This window comes from Cupressus sempervirens, chromosome 10, assembly GCF_028749045.1.
Source record: "Cupressus sempervirens isolate cs-2001-9-10 chromosome 10, ASM2874904v1, whole genome shotgun sequence".
Taxonomy (NCBI): Eukaryota; Viridiplantae; Streptophyta; class Pinopsida; order Cupressales; family Cupressaceae; genus Cupressus; species Cupressus sempervirens.
In genome coordinates, this window is record NC_143127.1 from 128,512,358 (window position 1) to 128,530,991 (window position 18,634).

The 18,634-nt window shown below is 34.4% G+C and overlaps 1 protein-coding gene across 2 annotated transcripts in view; it reads right to left on the reverse strand.

The window, feature by feature from the left end:
- LOC149532957 (uncharacterized) overlaps positions 1–18,356 on the reverse strand; it is a 125,812-nt gene extending 107,456 nt beyond the window's left edge. The window contains exons 1-4 of one of the 2 annotated variants that reach the window (XM_089807295.1): positions 18,126–18,356; positions 17,554–17,863; positions 16,181–16,330; positions 12,832–12,999 (exon numbers count right to left, since the gene is read on the reverse strand). In XM_089807295.1, coding sequence (XP_089663421.1) covers positions 12,832–12,999; positions 16,181–16,330; positions 17,554–17,770 — 535 coding nt within the window. In that variant the 5' untranslated portion in view covers positions 17,771–17,863; positions 18,126–18,356. Of the gene's footprint in view, positions 1–12,831; positions 13,000–16,180; positions 16,331–17,553; positions 17,864–17,992 lie in introns of both variants that reach the window. The other variant, XM_089807294.1, reaches the window with a different exon arrangement.
- Between the last annotated feature and the right edge of the window lie 278 nt (positions 18,357–18,634).

Consider the following 18,634-nt stretch of genomic DNA (forward strand, 5'->3'; position numbering starts at 1 on the left):
GGAAGATGTTTTGCATGCAATTAACCTGGACACATGAAGGACTTCAGAAGTAAGTATTCTAAACCCTTTTCCAGCTATTGCTATAATTGTTTTATTTATGGACATAGATCTAGTGAATGTAGGAATCCTAGATTTAATGATAGAATACATGAAAGGACTAACATTACAACTAGTAGACCTATGGGAGTGAGTAACAATGGAGTTATAAGTTATAAGTGCAACAACTTTGGACACATTGCAAACTACAGATTAATCAGTTTAAACCTAGATATGGAAACAAATTTATGGCATGTCAAATTTTCATTAACTTAGGACATACAACAAGATTTTGTATATTGATTGATTTCAACAACATGAGCACACCTAGCTTGAGAGCACAAAATATGAGAACACCTAATACAAAAAAAAACATGAACAATGTGAGAAATGATCAGAATGAGAACAAGAAGCAAGTAGGAAGCATTGACAAGACAAGACATTTGTAAGAGAACAAACACCAGCAAACACTAAAGTGTGGGTGGAAAAGACAAAAGATTCATTAGAAGAAAAGATGGGAACAGTACCAAGTACCGAACCCTCCACATCAACATGAACTATCTCTGCTTAAGCATAAACAAGGGATATTGCACCTGAAATCTATCAAACCCCTGGATGGTAGAATTAATTTTCGCAAGGTTACCAGTAGCATGGCATGATATTATCGAATCTATATCTAACACCGCAACAGTTTTTATGATCATATGTAAGGTCACTGAAGAGTTGAAGGTTACTAGTATGAAGAACTGCTTTTTGTGTGTATGCATTTGCGCATTAATTGCAGATCCAATTTTTGGAGGATTTAAGGGTTAAAATTGCATAGTTTGGTCACCATTTGAACGAAAAAGAATAACAAAGAGCTAGCAAAGCGATTTGGAAGCATATTCAAAGCATTTGAAGAGATTTTTCATGAAGCCCTAAAACCCGAAGTAAAAGGTATTTATTTCATCCATGAGATCGTAATTTGCTTTGCATTTTCAATTTAATAGAGGAAATGGCTACACCCATTGTTTGTGATGCAAGGGAAAGAACTAGGTATCGTCTAAGAAGCACCCTTTCGTGTCTTTGGGAGATGATCCTATGGGAGCATTTTTGCAAATTTCGAATAGGGTTTTACATGTTGAGGATATCTGTGCATATATACATTGCAAATTTGAGTCAATTGGAGATAATTATATGAATGAGGTTTACAACAATGGCATAACATTCAAACAAGGTTATGAGCATTTAGGTCAACTGAACATAATAAATAACATGTTTTATGAAGAGTTTGAACAACCTGAATGGACAAAAATTATACATAGCAGAATTCCTGATGGAATTTTTTGGGTAGGGGACATACCAATTATGATAACCAATGACCTAATCCATAAACTAACTGGTTTGATAATGAAGGCAGTGTACCTATTTCTTAAAAAAAGGTTAAGAACTTAGTTGAAGTTAACACAGGATCAACTTGGGATGGATGAGGTATGAGATTAGACCAAATTAAGCAAACTAATGTGAGACTAAGCAAAATAATTAGCTACAAGATGAATTACAGTTCAAGCCTCAATTTTGTATCAGCTAGATTTATCCATGCTGCATATAAGATGATTGTTGATAGAGAAAAAGTGAATGTGTGCAATTTTAAGACAGCAATTGCTTAACAACATTGAGAGGATTAAGAAGAACAAGCACACACCTTTCAGATTTAAATCTTGTTAATTCACTTATTCTTCCAAGTAATGAACAAATTTCTGGGTATGTCTAATTATGAGTGGACTAGTGACAAATACACTATGGAATTGGTTACCTATTACTTCAGGAAGCAGCCTAGTATAATAGAGGATATATCTAGAATGTGAAATGGTAAATTGATGTTGAAGTCGTATTAATGAAAAGAGATGAAAGCGCCTTATATAGATTTACAAAGACGATGTTTCTAAAAGAAACAATTGTGGACTAAAAATGAAAATAGAAACTACCTAAAAAATTAAAGACTAACCATGATGACCACTAAAGAAATATTAGAATATTTTGTTACCCTCCCTTAATGGTCATTGTCTAACTATTGTCTTTGGTCACAAATTCTAAAAAACATTTTGCTACTACTGAGACCCTCCCTCCCTAGATCTGCAAAATGTTAATGACCAAGAAACCAAAATTTGTCCATAAAAGATCAGAGACGGGTGTCCCCTTCTTTAGAATGTTTTGCAACAAGAGACAAGAGCCTGCCACTGACTCTGCCACCGAGATAAGTCTATCATTAACCCTCTTAGAATCAGCAAAACATCTAACCAGAAATCATCACAAAATATCAAACCTGATGTTGGATGACGAATCTGCTCTTCCCTAGAGACAAAAACAAACACTGAAAACAGCTAGTACAATTTTGAGGAAAAATCAACAAACGCTCCAAACATTGTAGGTGGGTATGATGCTCCAAAACAAATTGCAAAAAGCCACGATATTTTAGAAGAAAAATCAATGAAAAACCGAACACAATCTTTGAGGTGAAAATTTGATAAAAACCAAGCATGATTTTTGAAGTGAAAAATCAATCAAAACCAAACAAATTCCGAGACACGGATAATAGCTACAAAACTTTGTTTTTAGGAAAAATAGTAAAACCCAACAGATAATTTTTGAAGAAAAAATTATAAAATCACAAAGGAGTCCCATGCAACTTTGCAAATTATAGAAATCCATAAGAAATTTTTAAGGGCAGCAAAACACAAGACTTTACATGGTAAACTAGCACATGCAAGTACATACAACCCTAAAAAATCAGAGATTTTTGTTGCAACCAAGAAATCGCGAGATCAAAACCTTTAACCAAGTTTGCAATTTCCAGCAAAAATCCTCGAAGACAAAAGACAAAAGTTTCATAAAATACCTCTAATGATTTTTATTTCTAAAAAGCACGAAGCAAACTTCTGGAAAAAATTCCAACTTAAAAGAGGCTCGAATTTTCCTTAAAAAATCTACCAAATTTTATGAAATCCCATCGACCTGCTCTGATACCATGTTACAGTAAATCAATGTTGTTGTAATTGTATTAAACAAAAGAGATGAAAGCTCTTTATATAAATTTACAGAGATGGTGTTTCTAAAAGAAACAATCATGGACTAAAGACAAAAATAGAAACTACCTAATAAACTAAAGACTAACTACGATGGTCATTAAAGAAACATTAGAATATTCTATTAGAATGATGAAGTCTTTTCAAACTGAGATGAAGAAAAGGTTTAGAATGCCTGAATCAATTGTGGAGAAATACAAAGATGATATATGTTTTATGGTACAAGCTGATCACACATGCATGGAGACTGTAGAACCTAGACAACTATACATTGAACCTATGGGATGAGGTGACAGAACAAATGTTGGATAATTATGCACAAACAATCCTAAAATCAAAAATCGATGAAAAGTGCCCTAGATGGGGAACCTATGAAGAAAAGTACAATGAAGTAAGAGATCAGCTATATAGTAAACAAATCAAGAAGAAAGTGGATAAAAAGATTGAGCAAATGATTAAGGACATTAGAATGACAAGGCAAGAATTTCAAGAAGCTAAGCAGACTATTATGGAGATGAGAGCTAGTGGCCAGTCTGATATACTCTTGACTAAGCCACTTGCAATCGAAACTACAACAGCAGCACCTACCACAGTGACACCATCAAAAGATGAGGTGAAGATTACTCACATCCAGTCTATAACACTGCAATCACACCAACAAGAATATCTACAAGAAGTTCACCATCTGTTATACCAAGCAAGCCTACAATAAGTTTGGTGACAGAAATAAAAGAAGAGAAGTCAAAAGAATCACCCAAGAGGACAGAGAGTAAAGGAAATGTCTCAAGGATCAAGACCTAAAATGCCTAAACTTGATATTGTTTATAAAGGCAGAAAGAATCAAGCAGAAGAAAAAGATGCAGCAGAAGAGAAACCGAGAATGAGAGGACAAATCACTAAATCACAAGACAAACCTGAATCTAGCAGTGGGAAGAAGAGGAAAGGACGGATGCCTGAAATTGGCAGAATGAATAATATGATCATTAATGATGGAAACTTTGAGCAATTGAACAAATATTGTGATTTATATGATCCTAATCAAAAGAGATAACTTGAGAATGCAATGGTTAAGTACATGATTAACTTCAAGCAATATTTCATTCACATTCAAGGCAACATTTCACAAGAACTGTACAATAGTTTAGAGACTAAGAAGCAAAGAGCAGTGGAGGAAAAGAAAATGCAGTACATAAATTATTATTGTTAGAGAGTGATGAGCAATTGCAGGACATTCTGAAGAAATCGGAACCACTCCTAAGAAAGAAAACCAGACATCTTTAGATCATGGGAGGACTTTATGAGGAAGTCATTAAGGAGACTGAAGAAGCAGTACTCAAAGTACTTGGTGGACCTAAAGATTTGCAGCCTGCGGATGAAAATGAATCTTGTGAAGTACCTACTATTTTGACTAGTGAGGACATTGGCACTAAACAATATGTTAGCAATATAACTCAGCCAGACATGAGCATTGATGGAGTTCAAACAATCATTGACACATCAAAGGATCCATTAAAGGACCAATCAGAATACAATGTTGACAATTTGGTTATTGATAATGTTGAAGATTATAGTAGTGAAGAGCAAGATTTAATGGCAAAAGAAAAAGAGCTAGATAAGGACGGTCATCAGGACCAGGACACTTTGTGAGGTGAACAGACACCTGTAGTACCTTTATTGACTTGGTCACAACCAAGTATTATCACTTTGCAACCCAGTTCTGAGGCTGCAGAAACCAGTTTGTCAGATCAGAGGCATGACAGTGAGCAAAAGGCTACAACAGTTAATGAAGTAGAACAAGAGCAGAAACAAGATATGGGACAGAGAGCAAAGGAGGTAAGCAAGCAAACTCAGATTGCAATCTTGCAGACCCCTACAAAGGACACTGGTAAGGATAAAGATAGTATTTCAAAATCTCCATTTGAAGCACTAATTGCAAATATGTCAGAGGATGTTACAAGATTCATTGCAGAGGACATGGACATTCAGAAATATATTCAATTATCAGCTTTCTCAATTGACAAAATAGCAGAGAAATCACGGAAGATGAGAAAGAATGCACAAAGGATGTTGGAACTATCGATTGAAAAAATATGTAGTACACTTCCTTTTCCCATTCAACTAGCAGAAAGTTGGATTTCTGAAAATTGCTGCAAATGTATTTGCACTGGCATAACGTTTGGTATGTACTTTCCAAATGGCAGCGTCCTCTTGTATTTGTATGTGGAATAAACCAAGAGACGAGACATGTCCCCTCATGGGTCATGTCTATTCATCAATATAATTAATATAATGGCAAACTTAATTATAGTTGTATACATACATATATATGAATATTGCAATTATATTAATTTCTCTTTGATCTCATAGGTTTATCCTACTAAAGCTACCAAAACATCAAAATCCCTCTTCGCAAGGGAGGATAAACATAAGACACGTATCACACCATTGGTAATATTAGGTATGGCAAATTTTAAAGATATCTTTGATCAAAATATATCCATCATTTTGATATCACATATGATATCAAGAGTATTGGCCTTTAGAATATCAACATATGATATTCACCAAAACTCAGTGTAATGGTCTCCAAACTATCAACACTTGATATTCACCATGTACTCAATAAGGCAATGGTCTCTAGAATATTAACACATGACATTCACCATTTTGATATCACATTTGAGTATTGGTCTCCAGAATAACAATATATGGTATTCGTCAAATAGTTTTTGAGTAATGGCCTTCAAAATGTTGAGATGCATGATATTCACCAAGTAGTGTGAGTAATGGTCTTTAGAACGTCAATTTGCATTACATTCACCACGTACTCAAAAAATGTTTATAAGGTATGTGCACTAGAGAATCCATCTCAACATGGTTTACTCCCTCTCAAATCAATATGATCGAGATCACCGAAGGTTGACTAAGTTAGACTCCCTTTGAACATCAATCTTCTGAGCCCCTTTACCTTTGAAAAAAAAAGTGTCAGACTCCCTCTGAATATCAGTCTCCCTTTTCCTACAATGACATTCTCAGAGGAAAAGATCAAGGCACATAACTCTTATAAAAACAAAAGTAAGAGAGAGACTACAATAATAAATAGTTTGCATAAGATCATTTCAATAGCATAGATAAGTATAATATATATTCAATATTTTAATCTATCTCCTATTTATTATTTTCTCATTAATAAATATATGTCCTTGATGCTTTCTCAATATACCAATATTCATTACATAATATTTTACTTTCTATAATGTTTGTTACCACCTATATTTTCAGTTATACTATCTCATATAATATAACTACAAAAATAATTATTAATAATGATACATACTTAGCGGATTGGTGCCCGATGTCTCTTTCTCCTCTTATGTATTAATAATGCAAAGAATTCAAACAATGGAAAGAAAATCATATTACACCATAACTACTTACCTTAGAGGGATCGATACTCACCATTATCAACTCTCACCGATATTTCTCACGCACTATGTCCACTATTATCATCTTTCCAATGGCTTTGATATCAATGATTTCAATCTTTTATTAACTCTTTCTATGATTATTTTCACTTGGATAGGGGAGATTAATCCTCCTATTGTCCTCCATATACAATCCTCGACTTGGAGGAGAGTGTTTATGTGATATGCCCTGAAAATTGGAGGAAGACAATTTTCAAAAGAGAATCATCCTCTTTCATACCCTTTGTATCCAAAACATATATGCAGTCTCTAACACCTGATCCACTCTGCTCCTTTGTTTGCCTTTGTCTACCTCTAACATGGACCTTCTTCTCGAGCATCTAGCGAAGAGCCCTAACTAGAATCTTTTGCAAATAATCGCTCAATCAAGTGTAAACTCTTCAAATTGTCAAAGGCAAGAAATGAAGCCTCATACACCGTTATCAAACAGTTGTTCGTATCCAAGCATTATGCATAACTTGACGAAGCTAATGATACCTAGATTCTGATTTTTTGGCAAAATACATATTGTCTCCGTAGAAGCGATCATAATCATTGTATTTGAATGTGAGTGCATCCAGCGAACACAAGGAAATATATATAGTATCTCTGAGATGATTTAGTCCCCTTACAAAACTAATCCTTCACCAACTGTGCAGAATCACTTCACATACACGATGGCCCGTGGCAATCATTTTAACTTATTCAGTTGTTGCTAGTCGATGATTTACAAAAATCCCGATGGATCTAAAGAACGTAAGAGATATTGACAGGCGTATCTCATTCACTACTCGCCAGTTGCATTATGCAATTTGTTTGTCTGCCTTACAGATTCCCATATCCATACAACTCTAATAATTTCTCTCTCAAATATATTTATATTCCAATACCTGATGTTGATGCGCTATAGCTATGAGTTGTTAGCTATTCTCAATACTTATTCATTTTGACTTATTGCCCCCATGGATGCCAATTTCAACGATATACAACTCCAAACTGTAATTTCTAAACCATGGATTAATAGCATATATTGTGCTTACCAGTGACATTTCTCAATTTAAAGCCCATATGTTGTATTGTCCTACATATACAATGGATCAGGATATCTATTGAGAGCTTACCCGATACTTCCACAAGGATATAGTTATGGACGCTAACTTTGATGTCTTCTGATCTGCGATGTCTTTTATGTCCTTTCTTGTCTTGCATCCACTGCCTATGCTTATCGATATCCTATAACCTGTCTTTATTTACTGGCACGATGAATGTTCCCTTTGCCATGATTGATTGTTTGATTGAGGAATGTTACTCAATATTCCATCAAGATATAACCAAGATGCGTTTCCGATGTCTGGATTTTTTCTTTATTGTTCTTGTTTGCCTCTTCCCTTTGTTGGAAGTATCTTACCTTTACCCTTCATGAGTGTTTATTGCTATCACGATAGCTCTTAGCAGATTTTTCTATATCCAAAATAATCCCTTAACGAATAATCTCATTATTCCTTTCTAGCTTTCATACATCTACAGTAGGCTCTGATACCATGTTGGATTTCTGAGGATTGCTGCAAATGTATTTGCACTGCCATAATGTTTGGTATGTACTTTCCAATGGCAACGTCCTCTTGTATTTGTATGAGGAATAAACCAAGAGAAGAGACATATCCCTTCATGGGTCATGTCTATTCATCAATATAATTAATAAAATGGCAAACTTAATTATAGTTGTGTATATATATATATACACACAAATCATTGTAATTATATTAATTTCTCTTTCATCTCACAGGTTTATCCTACTAAAGCTACCAAAACATCAACACAGAGCAAGATATTGAAAAGAAAGTAGAAAAAGTGATAAAAGTGTATATATATATATATGAATCATTGTAATTATATTAATTTCTCTTTCATCTCACGGGTTATCCTACTAAAGCTACCAAAACATCAACACCAGGCAAGATATTGAAAAGAAAGTAGAAAAAGTGATGGAAGAATTTGATAATTACTATTCAACTTTTGAGAAGGCAATCAAAATCAAAGTACAAATTGAACATGATGGCAAGCTTTTCAATACAGTTTGTGACAATATCAAAAGCGATTTTAACTGTACTTGATATTTGCATTAAAGAGATGAGAAGGTGTATCTATGAGGGTAAGACATTGTATATTGAATGTGCTAAGGCACACAAGCACACCCTTGCCACCACCAAAGCTATCAAAGAGAAGGAAGATAAAATAGATAGGATAGCACAAAATGATGCAAAGATCATTTTGACAGACCAAAAGATTGCTAAGGCTAATGATGAATTAAGAATGCTAGAATATGACAAGGAAAGATTATTGAAAAGATAAAATTTGCTTGGAGATCATTTAATGCTAAAGTTGGAGCACTTGGAGACAAATATTTCTGACTGTTTGACACTTTACGGCACTCATCCAAGGAAGCAGAAGAAGACATCAAATTTTGACATGTACATTAGTTTTTGACTTAGCTTTGTCATTGATGTCAAAGGGGGTGAGAAGAAGAAAATTTGTAAGTATTATATATAGTTTATAATGCATATTGTAAGGGAGAGCTTAACAGCATGATAGATATAGAAGTATAATCGAAGGGGAGCACAGTATATATTAACGAAGAAATGAATATAAGATAATCCACAATTTTGCAAACTTTCACAAGGCCACAATTTTACAATTCTGAAATTTTATCATACTTGGTCAATTTTTCCCATATGTTCGCATCAATGCCAAAGGGGGAGAATGTTGGCAATTTGGCTTAGAGCAATTATTAGGGCTGTCATTTATGACAAATATTACTAAGTTTGAGATGCCAGAAGACAATGAAGTTTGAGAACTATACTTAGAAAATTGTCTAACACTGATTAACAGGTAACAAACAAATAGTTTTGCTTGGCGAGCTTCACAAGAAGCATATTAGGTTATACGAGCTTAATGGCAGATAGCACAGATATTGTATATAAGGTAGGCAAGGCCGCTACAGATTATGTAAAGTTTTGCATGAGTTTTGGAAGGATTTTTAGAGATAGGCATAACGGCGCAAAACAGGGCAACTGGCAAACTATTGAGTTTTTGGTTAACGAATTATTTTGGCTTCACAAAATAATTACTTAACAAGGTAAGGATGACATCCCAGATGTTAACCGTCACATGGAAAAAGTTTATTTGAAGATTGGGTAACATGCAAAGTAGCACAAGGTTGACAGTTCAACGATTATGGTATAAAGGAGAATCTTTTTGTTTAGCAAAGATGCCAATGATATTGTAATGACATGATTGATATATGCGAGCTTTGTATATGTTGTATTGATGTGAACTTACATGCTAGAGCAAAGCAAAGCAATTGTATGAATGTTTGTGAAGTGGAACTACAAGGACAAATCAAATATGGAAGATATTAGCACTGTCAAGGTTTTGTATCTATTCTATAACTTATAAAATTATGTATGCATGTTTGGGCAGTGGGCTCATCTTGTATTTTGAATCGTAATAACAACTCCTAACATGGTTGAGGCTTCTAACAAGGCCTTGTCCTCTAACACGGACAGCTACACTGTATGAATGTAATAGACTCCTAGCAGGGTCAATATCTTTCACAAGATACTTTTGATTAGTGGATCATTTTGTGGGTACCATCCCCACTAGGGTTTTTCCTTGGCCAAAGTTTCCCTAGTTAACAAAATATGGTGTTATGAGTTTGTTTATTTGTGCATGGTTTTACTTTTCAGTTTGCTGATTTATGGAAGTTTCAGAATCGTAAATGATATCCATAGTTGGGCAGATAGTTATTTAAAGTTCATAACTGATATACAGCCCCCCACCTCTCAGTTATATTGGAGAACTTTACTTTCTAACCAAAAACTGATCGTATAGAAACTTGAAATTATTAGAATGTGGTGTAGTGGTCTCACAAGTCATACAGACCTGTGCGTCAATTTATCTCCCTACCAATGGAATCCACGCGGGAGTGCAAGTTGTTCAAGTATTGTTTAACTTGGTTGCCACGCACGATGGCTAATGGCAAATGCAGTATGAGGACATTGGGCAATCGTATGGGTTTGCCCTTTCAAATATCCCTTTTTCTCCATTCATTTCCCATTTCGTGGGGGTTATGTTCTTAACTTTAATTTGCTTCCCATTTCATATTGTTTCCTTCTATGTCTTGACTTCTCTTTATGTTTTCTCATTATATATATTATTAGCCTGGTGTATTCAAAGGATCACCGCCTCATTTCCTATGGCTTATCATCACCTAAATTCCCGATGTCCTAAAAGCCCTTTTTACACCATACTTACCAGTCTTGCTTTGCTTGCCTATTATAGGATTTGTTCGCTACCTTTGTTTTAACAATGTTCTTCGCACTAATTCTATCTTTCCTTCCAACCGACACTAATGTCATCTGTGAATGCTTTTGGTTCTGATTCGCCATTTAGTAATCAATTGGGAGGTGGCAATTTTAAGAATATGCTATGCAAGCTTCTTCTCAACACAACATTCCATCAAAAAACTGCAATGCTTTCGTTTGTTTCAAAGCTATGTTGTATGTCAAACCAGTACTATGCTTGTAATGAATGAGTACCATGATGAAGAAATGTACAATTGTCGCACTCCTTGAAGACATCTCTCATTGGTATTTAGTGGAATGACTCATTTGTAGTCGACTTGAATCTTTGTGGTATTCGATCATACTACTTTGTGGCTTTGCATACTCAATCATCAACATCTCCAACATTACAAGATTCCTTCAATATGTTTGCTATTTTCTTTCCTTTCTGACATTTGCAGCCTGGCTCTAATAACATGTTGAGGAAGTAGGATCACTATTATGTGTATGAGATGACAATTTAATATTGATAAATATTGAAGATTGATGTGTAATTATAAATTTGGTATTTGCAGTCACCGAACTCCAAAGGGCAGAACATATATTGATTCCAATGTCTTTCCTTAGGATTGGATCTGCATTATAAAGGATATGAATAGACACATTCATGAGCAAACATGGTGGAGACATGCCCGTTCATGGGTATGTCTCATGAAAAGGTGCCTCTCCATGCCCGATCTCTAATCAAGTTTCAACCCTTGACAACTACAAATGATTTCTTTAATAATAGTATTATATATATAGTATATTATATCTCACATAATATTAAATATAATATATATATATATAGAATTTATCCGACTGAAGCTACAAAACATCAAAATGTGGAAATCTAATAGCTATGAAATTTCTAAATCTTCAAGCTAGCCACTAGCATTTGCATCCTAGTGATACCTACTCAATTTGATCAATAAAATGCATTTATAATGTCATCTGAGAAAAATACGAACTCCTTAATAATTGCCCACTGATTGGAAGTTGCATGACATTTCATTTTAAAAGTGTGTTCACCATTCATTTTTGTTTTCGTGTACAAAACCAGCACTCTAAGGCCTCCCTGGGGGCAGAAAATCACTTTGCATTATCCTAAGAATATAAAGCATTTACTATTAGCATCTAAAGTTGGGGTATCTGCTACAAAATACTATCTTTTATCAAACGAGAAAGGCAATAATCCTCTAAAGATCAATAAAAGGGATGCATAATAATAATTAATCAATCACTCTTATCTATTATATTTCCCTCTAATCCAGCTTGTTTCATGATGACATGCATGGCAAAACTCCTTCAACAATCTTTCAAATTCCTTGTCAAGCAGAGTTTTCACCCAATTTAAGCAGGAATACTTCTGTATTTCAAGGACCTCATACCCTACATTCTAAAATATTCATTCTTTCCCACCATAAGGCTGTGTCTCACATGTTAGAAAAATTCTATTTGAACATCCTGAATGCATAAAAGCCAGCCAAGTGCATAAATAATGAACTTTGGTTGTCATTAGTAGCTGCATATCATTTTGATATATGGTTTGTAGTTTGAATTACAATGAATTGGAAATGTTTGCAGATACAAGAAATAATGGCCCTGAAAAAATATTTGTTTAATAAAAAATAATAATATATACAAATAAATAATAAAGAGAATAGATTACAAAAGCCAACTGTAAAATATCAGGATGTCTTCCACCATTACAAAGATGCAGATATCAATGTGTAAAAAATACAGCCAATAGCATATGCAATTTGTAAATATGCCTCACATTTAACAATCCAAAGAAAAACCACATTACTTACAAACTTAAGATGACCAACAAAATTCCATCACACCCAGCTAAACAACAAAGTTGCATGTAGATTGGCTTACTTGTGTCCAGTATGTACAGATCATTGTAATACATCTCTTCTGTTTCATCATGAGTTTTTCCACAACCTCCAAAAATAAAAAGACGATGACCAACAAGTGCAGCACTATGCCCCTCACGAGCTTCGGGCCCTTCACCAATTAAATTAGGTTGTATCCATGTATTGGAAGCTGCAATACAGAGATGTGGAAACTGTAACTAGAAATATACATATTTGCTATAACAAGGAAGAATGAGCAAAATAAGAAATGAGCTTTAAACTTGTTTAAAAAAATGAAAAGAAAGGACTTATGGTTAAAAAGTCTTCTTGAAGTACTTCAACAATGTCAATGCATTCATATTTACATAGAAAACCATTCTTCTAATCACTTAATGGGGATTAACAACAGACCCTGCCCTTCTAAATGAAAATTAAATAAGAAAGAAAGTTGACACAACCATGAATAAGAAGCATTCATCCACACACAATCTGAAAAAGACCTTGTAATAAGGTCAGGTGTAACCTACATCATTTACATTCAGTCTTAAAAGATTAAACAAATTATTAAACATCCTTAAAAAAATTCCTTTGTTATCCACTTTCTTCATATGCATCTATACTTGTGTGCTGCATTTCTCATTATTGAGGATAATGAAAATCAAGAGTATGATTTTTATAAATCAACCCAACAACATCTGAACATGTTAACAATCTCTAGGCCATGTGTCATATTGGATACAATAACAGAATGCAAGAGCTTGGGTAGGTTTCTTTAAAAATACACATACACTTTCAAGTTGATCAAGTTAATGTTTTTGTTCTGAGAAATAAAAAGAACTATGTTTTGCGTAACTGATAGAATGCCAAAATGCTTGGCAAATCCATGGCCCCTTCAAGTATGATTTTAGAAAATTCTTGCTTCACTCTGAAATTATAAGAACAAAATGCAAATAAAACCCAATAGCATGAATGCTGATTGTACTTTTATACAGCGTTGATCATAACTGGTTAGTGGTTTCCATCTGAGAGTAGTTCTCTTCTTGTGTTAGGATGGGCATAGCAATTTAGCAGTGCAGTACATATTAATAGGAGAAACAACTGATCTTTTTCCCCTGGCGTTCATTAATAAGACAATAATGCATACCGTGAATTTAACTGTTCTTTTTAAACCATGCATGTGAACTTCTAATCGAAGTTTCTATTCTTACTTGATATTGAGTCCCCTGCCCCCAGCTGGTTCTAGGAATTCATTTAATTCTTGGATTTCACAGGCATTGTTTGACGAAAGGGAAGGCAAATGTTCTTCATGCTTGCTCATAAAGGCCTTTGACTTTTTAGCTGAGCCAACAAAAGAATGGATGAACACCGCAATAAACCTCATGGAACCCAGACAGGGTACATATCAGAAAGGTGTCTTGGGAAGCAAGAAAACAAATCTATGGAATAAATGTTGAACAGTTAAATACAAAACCAAATAATGCATTTTCATGACAAAAGGGAGGGAAAATGTTCTTCATGCTTGCTCAAAAAGGCCTTCGAATTTTTAGCTGAGTCAACAAAAGAATGGATGAACACCACAACAAACCTTGTCAAACCCATTGACGGTACATACCAGCAAGCTGTCTTGGAATCAAGGAAACAAATCAATGGAATTATGTTGAACAGTTAAATACAAAACCACATAAATGCATTTTCATGATTCTCTGCAATTGAATTCCAAAACACCTTGACAAGATTCAGCTCACATAGAATTAAAAACCTGTAATATAATGATTCAGACCTTATTTGACAAAATAAACATGTTAGACATTGCAAATATGAGTGGGATGATCGACGAGAATATAAATGATAAACAACTAATAAAAACTTCTATGCCTAAAACATAGTATATTCATAATAATTAGGCTTCAGTTGTAGTTTTTATAGATGATGTTTCCAGGTGTACTTTTGAGGTAACTCTTCTGACATAACATATAGTGATGTCATTCAACAAGCCTATAATAGCCCAGTGGTTCAAATATTTGTATTTCAATATCACTACTACATATCACACTCAACAATGCACTTTACCCTTAGCCATATTATCTCATTTTAATTAGGTTGTGCATGGTCGGTAAAAAGTTATTTAAAATATTAAAGAACAATTATGAATTAATCTATCATTCTGGCTAGGAACTTACTAATTACTAATTAGATAACCGTGCATGGAAAAAAATTGAAAACCATGCATCTAAGCTCCTTTTGAGAGAAAGTAGTTATAATTGTAAAATATGAGACCATGAATAAAATAGACAAACAAATTACTTCCTTTGGCATAAAAATTTCCAGTTTCTGAGTGGCTGACAAAGGTATAAATAGTATAAAGAATTTAGTTTCCAAATATGAAAATGTCACAGCACTTGATCATGACAAATTAACATTTGAATTTTTTAACCAATGTGTCCACTACCTCCTGCTGATTATAGGATTTAGTCATAATTTTGGATTTCACAGGTACAGTAAGACAAGAAGGGTAGAAAATGCTACTTATGAGCACTCATATAAAGCATAGAATTTAAGTTAAATCAACCAAACAATGTATGATTTTTTCTGTGCCCGCCACATATATAGCTTAAAAGCAGAAAAGGAATTTGCCAATAAGCCTTTATCAAAACAAGAAGGCAGATTCATAGCATAAATATTAAACATTAAAAGTACAAAACGAATATTTCATTGATGATTTTTCCTGCATTAAAGAGTATTAAAATATTTTTCCAAAAATCAATGCTCCTAGGAGCTCATACTTCATGATCCGTAATCTGTGGGCACAATAATGTGGCAAATTGCAGAAGTGAGCAATAACAAATTGCTACTAGAGAGTCCAATGATGAGCAAATGCTAACAAGGAAGAGACAGCAAAAGAAATCTGAAAAAAGGTCGACAAGGAAAACAGAACAATGAATTCAAGTTTATCTGCAACAGAAATCTAAAGAAACAGATTTGAAGATAATCAGCTTACATTTAAGAGAAATGCAAGATACAATGATTTGTCTCTCGACTAAAAGGGCAACATAATGTTAAATATTGCAAATATAAGAAAGATAATTGATAAAATAATATATAGCCTGTGAAGACTTCCATCTTATATGCCATCATAATTTATAGATTGTGCCTTGAACTGCACTTTTAGTGCATCTCTTCAAAATCGCTATATCATGATGCCGACCATAAAATGTAGAATAGACCATGACTCAGATTATTGAACATCTTAAAACTCAGCACCCACAAAGATTATTAATGGGCCACATACCAGTGATGCATTTTCCCCTTAGCATTGGACCAAAGGGCACCAAATTTTCTAAAATCATCAAAATTCATGATTGGAAACTCACCCGTGTCAAGAATATGCAAGTCCCTAAGAGGATTCTTCCCATCAGTCCCACCAAAAACAAATAAGTTTGTTCCAACAACAGTGCAGCTATGGCTGTCTCTTGGCGAAGGTGGGACCCCTTTCACCATAGGTTTACTCCATGTCTGTTTACCTGGATTGAAAAATAAAAAATGCTCACTTAAACCATAACAGTCTGCCACAAATTTTAAATCTCCTAATAGTAAAGACTAAGCATTTTAACAGGGAAACCAGAATTTAAAGCCTAATTAACAATCAGATAAAAAGAGATTTTTGAAGTTGTCCAAGGAGTTGTTGTGTAACAGTAACAGGTGCATCCTTGTAAGTGTGACACACATTCAGATCCAAGTTACCACAATAAGGCAGCCCCTGATTCCAATGGACATGTTACGAGATAGGTCAAGATATACAATTATAGGGTGCTTGAGGTTATGATTCAAGGACCATGTAATAATATGATGCATGATTCAGGGATGTACATGAGTTTGTGATATAGTGATTACAGGTTAGGGCAGTACATGAAGTTGCGATGTAATGATTATGAGGTACACTCAAGCATAATTGTAATAAGATTGAGATGTTACAATAATGAAGTACATTTTTCTCTCGACCAAGTTTCTTGGTGGGGTTGTGATGTAACTGATTATGGATACATTATGACATTACTTGGGTTCACAAATCTTAAGACTGAAACCAAATTTATACCCAATAAAAGAATGCAATCTAGCTTACCCTCAACAACATGCATACCCCATACCTTTACCCAAGTCTTACAAATCTATTTGAAAAAGATGTAAATATAAATGAGCAGAAGAGGAGGCTCTCTTGCAAACAATTTGGTTTAGTGTCAGTATTTCCTTTTCCCTTTGTAAATCATGGGAGAAATCAATATTATTTTATATTTCCTCCATGTGTTTGGGTGAAGTTATATGTTACTCAGGTAGAATAAGTTTGGACCACATTTTTTGGGTTTGTAGACTTCAACCTAAATGATGCTGCAATATTACCCATATTCATTAGACCACATGCTTTCTACCTCACCAAATAATCGGCTAGACTTATGGACAACAAAACTCTGGTGAGGTAGGACTGCCTAATCATACTTCTCGCAGTGCCTCTATTGCCATCACACCACCATCATTTGCACTGGAACTGAATCTTAGTTAACATTAAGATGTATCAATATTTTGAAAAAGTAAAATGTCACCAAAACAGAAGACTGGAAAAGCTATCAACCCCTTTAACTAAATTCAAATCTTTCATCGAGCGTGCAGATAAATAAAGATTAAATAAACATAAAATGTCCCATATAAAACAGGACGAGAATTGACAATATCGAAGAAAACGAGATCTTACAGGAATCGAAGACATGAACGTCATTTGTCTGGCAATTGTCTTTGCCATAGCCACCAAAAACATAAAGAAACTTGCCATTTTTGACTGAGTTGCAAGTATGACCCCATCTCTTGCCAGGCCCCATTGTGCCACCTTTCCTTCCCGGGGATTTTTTCCCATCTGGAGTTGGGGTTTCCTTCGGTGTTTTGGTCTTCAGCTTTACTCTTTCCCATTTCATCTCAACAGCAAAATCTTGCTCACCAACACAGAAGAAAAGACAACAAAAATATATATATGCAGTCTAAAAACCAGCTACAGCAGCAGCTCTTCTCTGCACACCCAAAAGTAAAATTATGACCAGTCAAAAAAATGAAAATAAGAGAGCATAACCCAAGTCAAATCACAATATCCCCCAAATATAGCAAGAAATCTGAGAGATGCGACACTATTCGAGTGTCACCTGAATCAAACAAAAAATAAGTGCACCAAAGCAAACTGGCTGTTTTAGCTATGGTTTTAACTGCAATTAGTGAAATGTGTCGCGCATAAAATGAAATGAAAGAGGATTTTGCGATATGGGTTGAAGCCAAAACCTCCTCTAAATGCCCGGATAAAGAGCATCCTCCTTTGAAATGATAAAGAATTATTAGGCAAAGATAAATCATTGTTTAACGAACGGTGAATGAGGGATAGCGCGTCGTATCTAACTGCCGTGGTTATATGTTAGGAAACAGAAATGGGAGAAATTAACTTGCCATTGTTAGATTTAGGGAAGAAAAAGTATATAGCGATTAGCCAAAAATGAGTGGTATGGTTTAAAAAACAAATTTAGGGAAAAGGCGATTGGCCAAAAGTGAATGGCGAGATAAAAAAATTAGTTAAGGGAAATGGGGATTGGCCAAAATTGAATGCTCTGATATAAAATTTAAATTTAGGGATAGAAACCGTATTGGGATTGACTCAAAATATATAAAATATTGAATCCCTATTAATTAAATGTCCACCGTTTTAACACGTTGAATACTACCAATGGTTAAGGTGGTAAGTTTTATGATTCCACCATATTTTTAAAAATGATTTAGAGTTTGGTTAATTTTGTACT